This window comes from Crocodylus porosus, unplaced genomic scaffold (assembly GCF_001723895.1).
Source record: "Crocodylus porosus isolate Cpor-Errol unplaced genomic scaffold, CroPor_comp1, whole genome shotgun sequence".
In the NCBI taxonomy this organism is placed as follows: Eukaryota; Metazoa; Chordata; order Crocodylia; family Crocodylidae; genus Crocodylus; species Crocodylus porosus.
The window spans coordinates 22,682,696-22,689,955 of record NW_017728931.1 but is presented as its reverse complement, the minus strand read 5'-3'; the positions used below and the strand labels follow the sequence as shown (position 1 = coordinate 22,689,955).

The 7,260-nt window shown below is 45.4% G+C and overlaps 1 protein-coding gene across 1 annotated transcript in view; it reads left to right on the top strand.

Moving 5' to 3' along the window:
- Positions 1–7,260, top strand: part of STK38L (serine/threonine kinase 38 like) — a 70,409-nt gene that overhangs the window by 57,634 nt on the left and 5,515 nt on the right. Inside the window, exons 10-11 of the mRNA XM_019544377.1 lie at positions 3,423–3,540; positions 4,042–4,165. Coding sequence (XP_019399922.1) covers positions 3,423–3,540; positions 4,042–4,165 — 242 coding nt within the window. The remainder of the gene's footprint in view (positions 1–3,422; positions 3,541–4,041; positions 4,166–7,260) is intronic.

Genomic DNA, 7,260 nt, shown 5'->3' with positions numbered 1-7,260 from the left:
AAAGAAAAAAGTGCACTGCTGGCTCATATTCAACTTATGGTCTACTATAACCCCCAGGTCCTTCTTGGTAGTAGTACAGCATAGCCAGTCCTTCCCCAGTCTATATTTATGCATGTAGTTATTCTGCCTCCAGTGCAGGACTTTGTACTTGTCCTTATTGAATCTCATTTAATTGATTAGGGACCATTTCTCTAGTCATTATGGAGCCTACCCATAACTACTGGAACATGTGCAGTTCCACCCAACTTGGTGTCATCTGCAAATTTGCTAAGTGTGCACTTGATTCCCATTATCCAAATCACTAATGAAGATGTTGAACAATACTGGACATAGAAGAGACCCCTGGGGAACCTAGTTTCATACCTCCTCCCACCTAGACATTGATCTTTAGAAGTAACTGTTTTCAGGTATTAAAGATGCCTTGTAGTGCTTATTCTAAGATCTGGCCCCAAAAATGATGCAGCAGATCAGCATAAATCACTTTTTCTTTTTGTTTTCCCCTTGCACTCTTATCTTCTCAATTAGACTGGTAGCTGCTCAGGGCAAGGACTTGCGTTGTATGTTTGTATACTACTTAGCAATGAAGCAGTCATCTTAGTTGAGTCTTGTACTTGCTACCATAATACAAAAATAATAATGTGTTTGATCAAAGTATAAGTGAGGAAATTAAATTGCTGTCCATTAGAGAAGTAAACTCAACCACACTCTGCAGCTTGTATAACTGTATACTTCGTAGTTCTCAAACTCTCCATTCAGCTGTGTGTGAGGTGTCAGGAGTCAGATCCCCTGGTTCTTAGTGCCACAGAAAGATCGTTTCCTGAACAATTTTAGGAGAATGTGTAATGTGTCTGTCATCCTAGACAAATCGGAGGAACTGTGGGAAGTCATTGGAGGCCTAACAGCACTTGAGTATTTAGCCTGCATTGTAGGTAGATTACAAATCCAAATATTATTAGCGTGTTGACTTCAACTGGAGCCAAACAATTCAATATTTCTGTCTGTCAGACATCTTTTGTTTTTAACCCCAAATAGATGACAAATTCAGATTCTGAAGTTTCATTCTTAAAAATTTTGATTCAGAAATGTCACTTTTCTTTTTTTACATTTTCAGTTGAACTGAAATATTTCCGTATGCCTGGAATTTAAATGTTTAGCCCACAACTCTTCCTTTTCAGATGGATCAGCATTAAGCTGAGCATTTCATTACTTTTTCATTATTTTCTGGTGTTGGGTTTCCTGGAGGATTAAATCTCCCTTGGTGCATTGCAGACCCACATACCTGGACTGTGTAGCACAATGACTTTTCAACCTGTGGTCCATGGACCCCAGGGGCATCCCCACACTAAGGGGTCCATGAAAGATGACTGTGATCGGTCAAAATTTGTGAATATACACACTTACACATCTGAGGGATCCACACCACCATTCAGAATTTCAAAGGGTTCTTTCTGCACCTCCATTCAAAATTTTTAGGGGTCTGCACATGAAGAGATTGAAAACCACTGGTGTAGCAACTCGGATGATTAGTCTTATACCAGGTTCCTCATGAGAGTTGTGGTTCAACCAGGAAGTCAGGCCTATGCGAGAGATCAGGGGCCCAAACTACAACGCCAGTAAAGCAATCTGTGTTTAAAAAAAAAAAAAAGTGAACTTGTTGTTACCTCCTTAACTGATTCAAACTAAATATTTCAGGTCTTTTCAGTAAAATACAATGTTTTCTTTTGTGTTGAACTAATGGGAAATAAAATGTTTCATATAATATTTTTCTAGAGGTCTCTTGACAAAACTAAAATTTTCCCTTTTTTGTGTGTGTGCAAAAACTATGTTTTCCCCTGGTAAATTTTTTGCTAAAAAAAAATCCCAGGCAATTCTAGCATTGGCCTGTACTCAAACGTAGGTTTTAAACACTACACTTAGGGAAGATAACTTTTTTGGGGTGTGGGGGGAAGCAGGTTAGGGTTAACACCTCACTGAGTAGCAACCTGGTTAATTCAGCAGCCGAAACAAGCCATATTTCCGGTGGAGGGCCGCTTACCCAGTTTTGGCAGGCTGTCAAGGGCTGCATGGGTAGCCCCGCCCCTTGACGGGTTCCCTGCTCACCATCTTGGAACCAATGTCCCAAGGCCAGCACCGGTGGGGCCCAAAGCAGGATGTAGGCTGGCAGGGGCCCATGGAGCTTGGCTGGGCTGCACCAGCAGGGAGAGGGGGAAGCTGGCCTGGCTTCATGGAGCCCCTGCCAGCTGGGACCCTGCACTCCTGCCACCATGCTCTGGGCCCTGCTGGCACTGACCCCAGGGCACTGGTGCAGGCCCCGTGCTCCCACTGGCTCCCTGCCCACTCACTCCCAGTGCCCACCAGCCCTACGGTACAGGTGGGGGGCAGCACACAGCCCTGACCCCCTGCTTGCTGGCAGGGAAGAGGCTGGTGCTGAGCACAGGGAAAAGCGGCCCCTCACCCACCCCATGGCTGGCGCTCCCTGCTGCGGGTACTCGCAACCTATGCGGGGCTGTCTGGAGCAGGCACAGGCAGACCCAGACAGTCTGCAAGCAGCTGCAGTGTGGGGCACTGGCCACACAGCGAACAAGGGGCCACTCTTCCCCACGCTTGGCACCAGCTTGTAACCCAGCCCTGCTGCCAGCCTGGCAATGGGGCTGGGTTACAAGGGGGTGCTGAGCATGGGAGGGGGTGGGGGGAGTAGCCCCTCCTGCCCCATGCCCAGTGCCTCACGCTGCAATCACTTGCAGCCTGCACAGGGTTTGTCTGGAGCAGGGCCATTTCCCCCTCCCCCATGCTCCTTTCCTGCCTGGGGTCCCCCCCGCCCTTCTCCCCACCCCCACTTACCTGCAGTTCCGGTGTGGGGAAGCTACGTGCTCCCAGCTGGGGGCTTCCAGCTGGAGATGTGGGGCTGGGTGGGCCCCACTGTTGTTGGAGCCCACCGGGCTTTGCCTGGGTCCTACTGCCCTTGGTTCCTGTCATTTTTGATAGAATGGCCTCGCAGCCCGGATGCGGCCGGCAGACCATATTTTGCCCACCCCTGCCATATACAGAACAGTCTCTCATGTGTTAAATATACACTTTTTCCAACTTCTCTCATATGTTATTATTGTAATAGACCACACTATGAAATTTACTCTTCTTAACATTTTTATGTGTTTTAGTCTTTTTTTTTACAATCTCCACAGTATAAAGGACGTTTGCAGTGTTACTTCAGAATTTATTATTGATCTTGTGCTTGGGCATTTAAATGAACCATCTCTTTTAGGTTTTGTGTGTTGTAAAATAAAAATAGTTTGATAAACTGCATCCTTCTTCCACTAACTGTAGATGTACTCTATAAATTCCAGTAATATTTTTAAAAAGTTGTTTGTTTGTCCCATTTCAAGTCTCCACCATTTCCCCCCCTCTCTTTCCCCCACCTTTAGGCCTACTCTACTGTGGGAACTCCAGATTATATTGCTCCAGAAGTATTTATGCAGACTGGGTACAATAAACTATGTGACTGGTGGTCTTTGGGAGTGATTATGTATGAAATGCTTATAGGTAAGTTGTTACCAGCCCCCAGAAGCATTCCTAGTTTGAAGGCCAGAAGGGACCGTGACTTGACCTTTTGCATGACACCGGATTTAAAATATAACCCTTTTGTTCTCATTATGAGTCCAGTTGTTTCCATTCTGACAACAGCTTATGTTCCAGGAAGGCCTTCAGACTTTGATTTAAAAATATGAAGAGAAGGAAAATCCACAAGTTTTCCACAATGCAATCCAAATTGCATTTTAATCATTGAAAGAAATAATCCAAATTTAAAATATGAAATATTTTATTAACTAATATTTATTAGATACCAAACTTTATTATTAACGCTGGTATTCACTGTTGTAGTTTCAGAAGTACTAGTTTCCAAGAAAACTTTTTTTGGGTGGTGATGCCTTGGAGACTACTTTGGGGGTGGGAGATCAGAGAACTAGTGGTGTCAGCAAGGGCTCAGGCCCTTTTCTTGGTGAAAGGAAAAGCTCATTCAGCTTTTTCCCCCCACGGATACAGGGTATCCACCTTTCTGCTCAGAAACACCACAGGAAACTTACCGGAAAGTTATGAACTGGAAAGAAACTTTGGTATTTCCTCCAGAGGTGCCTATTTCTGAGAAAGCTAAAGATTTAATTCTAAGGTTAGTAACAACTTTCTGGGAATTCCACACTGTTAACAATTGTCCTTCCGTTATCTTCAATTTCCAGTCTGGGTGGAACTTGATAGTGCAGCAGGAAAGTTGCTTGGCTCACTTTTTTTTCCTCCTATAACTTAACTGTGTCCATTCTGTCAAGCCCCCATTCCTTGAGGGGCAAAGTTCAGCTCTCAGAGCCAAAATCTCCTCTTGCTATTGTCAGTTCCTGATACAGGCAGTAGGAGCAAGTTAGTCCTTGAAAGATCCCTGAACAAACTCATATGTATTGATACTGCTGTTCTGAGGCTCAGGGGACTTCTGTGTCAGGATTGCAGGGTTGGGCTTGAAAAAATCCTAGAGAGGAGGAATAAAGGGAGGATTATGAAGATGATAGAAAAGAACAGAGAGTGAATGGGTTTTACTGTTCAGTGTTATCCTGGTTATCCCTGATTTAAAAAAAAAAAAAATTGCAAATTCTCTGATTAAAAACCCCCCAACTCCCTAAATGAAATGCTACTATATATCTAATATCTTGGTATCAGCTGAACACATTTTCTTGATATATTTACAATTTTAAAGCAGTTTGGAAGTCTACCAGTGCCTCAATCACGATAATAAAATAAATTCTAAATGCCTATACATTTTGGTATTTGATTTTTGTGTTTTTTATCTTGGAAAATTAGAGCTTCCCCTCCCCCCTTCGCTCACCAGGACATAGGTCTAGGCCCCTCACTCCCTTCCCACAGCTTTCCACCTCCCCCATCCTGCTAGTGCCCCTTGCCCCCTGCCGGAGGGGCCCCCAGCTGCCAAGGCTACAATGCTTGATTCCTACTAGAGGTGTGCAAAGCTTCATTTGCTGATTCAATTTGGAGAAGATTCAGCCTGATTCGGAGGCCAAGTCACTGAATCCAGATCATATTGGGAGACCAAAAAACCCCTCCAAATAGATTCAGAGCCTCTGAATCAATTCAGAAAAAGATTGAGATTCAGAAAGCAGTCTGTCAGGAGAACAGAAACTGAGAAGAGGGAGGGAGAGCAAGGGGGAAAGACACATCTATAGCTGGCCAGTGACTTATCTTTCCCTGAGTCCCCTTCCAATTACAGTGCTCTGGGGGAGGGACATAAAAACAACACATAAGCTTCTGTCTCTAGCCTTACTGTCCCTTTTGTGAGCGGTTTCTGTCTGAGTACTGGGAAGGCCCCCTGTTACAGGCTACCATCCCTGCTGTTTTCATCCTGCTGTGCTTTAGCATGCACACACACGTCATGAGTTTTGCTTTCAGAAAGTTGAGGTGCAGTTTCCCAGAAACCCCTGCACCTATCCCCTTAAACTTTGCAGGCCTTATGCCCTCAGAAGGGGCTACCATCCCTGCTGTTTTCATCCAAATCTGCCAAAAAATGACAGTTATAGGTATTTCAGTGATTTCCCCATTATAGTCTATGGCCCTATCTCCGAATCAGCACTGAATCTTCTGAGCAGTTTTGGCCAGATCGATTTGGGACAGTGATCCGAATCTCTGAATTGAATTGCTATCCTCCAAACTGGCCGAATCTGAATTGAATACTTCCCTGTTTGTGCAGGCCTAGCTTCTACCTGTGGTACTGCTGGCTGTCGCTCTGGGCACAAGCCGTTGTGTTGAACTTTTTCCTGCAGTGCTACTGAGGCTTCAGCTGCAGTTTGTTGCCCCATCCCTTGGCTGCTGCTATGGGCTTCAGCACTACAGATCTTGCCCAGGTACTTGGTTGCAGTTGTAGGGAGAAACTGCAGTGTTGCTAGGAATAATTCTCATTTTTCTTTGTGGACTTTGTTTTTAATATACTCAGAGGTAGAAGGGTGTGAAATTTATATCCTAATTAACAAGGATCTGGGTTTTCTTTTTGCTGGAGCAAAAAGCACAGATTTTTTCCTTTAAAAGAGCAAAGCATAGGAAATCGGGTTTCCCCTTGCAGGCTGGCAGAGTTGCAGCCTGCAAAGGGCTGTTTGGGTCTGGGGGGAACTGGAGGAGGGTGATCACAGGCATGGGGTGTCACATCCATTACTCCCCCCAGTCCATTACTCTTTGCACTGCTGGCAGTGCAGCTGGCGTGGGGCTCCCTGTGGCAGTGACGATGAGTCTCATTGCCCTGCCTACTGGGCCATGGAGGCAGCTCCTGCCCATGTCGGTCTGGCCAGGCTGCAGCCCTGTGCCCTGCTGTGGGCGCACAAATCTGGGGGGGGGGGCATGTACATCCCCCCGATACATCTATAGCGTTACCTATGTTGAGGCACCCTGCCTTTTCCCACACCCCCTTTCCCATGCACTAGGGAGCTGGGGCTTAGGGGTGGGAGGCTGCGTGTTGGAAGTGAGGGGTACCAGAAGGGCCAACAGGCTGGATGTTGGGAGTGAGGCATACCAGGAGGGCTGTGGGGGTTGTGGTTTGGGAGTGAGGGACAATGGAATAGCAGGGCTGTGCAGGGCCACAAAGCAATGGGAGGACAACCGCAGCTGGACCTGCATCCTGGTGAGCGAAGGGGGCAGGGGGAACTCTGATTTTTCTCTGATAAAACCAAAACCAAACCCCCAAACATAAGTATTTAGAATTTACCTTATGATAATGTTTGAGGCACTGATAGCCTTCCAAGTTGCTTTAAAAACACAGATTTTGGATTTTTATTATGGAATTTTAGATTTTTAAATGGAGAAAACCAGGATCCCTGCTAATTTAATAGGATATAAGGGCCATTCAGCTGCAAGTAAAACTTATGCCAGCTTGTGGAAGTATTAATTGAAGAGAGTTTATAGTCTGATTGACTTGCCATGTTACTGAGATACCTGTTAGAACTTGCTTCAGGCTGGCAAGGAGGAAATCTTGTTATTGTGGATAGATATGATTCAGGAAGAAAAATATTTTCTGAATCAGGGTGATTGATCGTTTATATATGTTTAACAAAGGTGGAATATTGACAGAAGTGCTCCAAATCTTGAAGTGCTCCAAAGTGTACGATGCAAACCGGACTGGGGCTAGAGAGCAGGATTCCCTGTATAACTCTTGACCTCTGATTTCTAGAAGTTCCTGATGACTGCCAAGTACACAGAAGAGCACTTCCGCTCTTCTGTGGA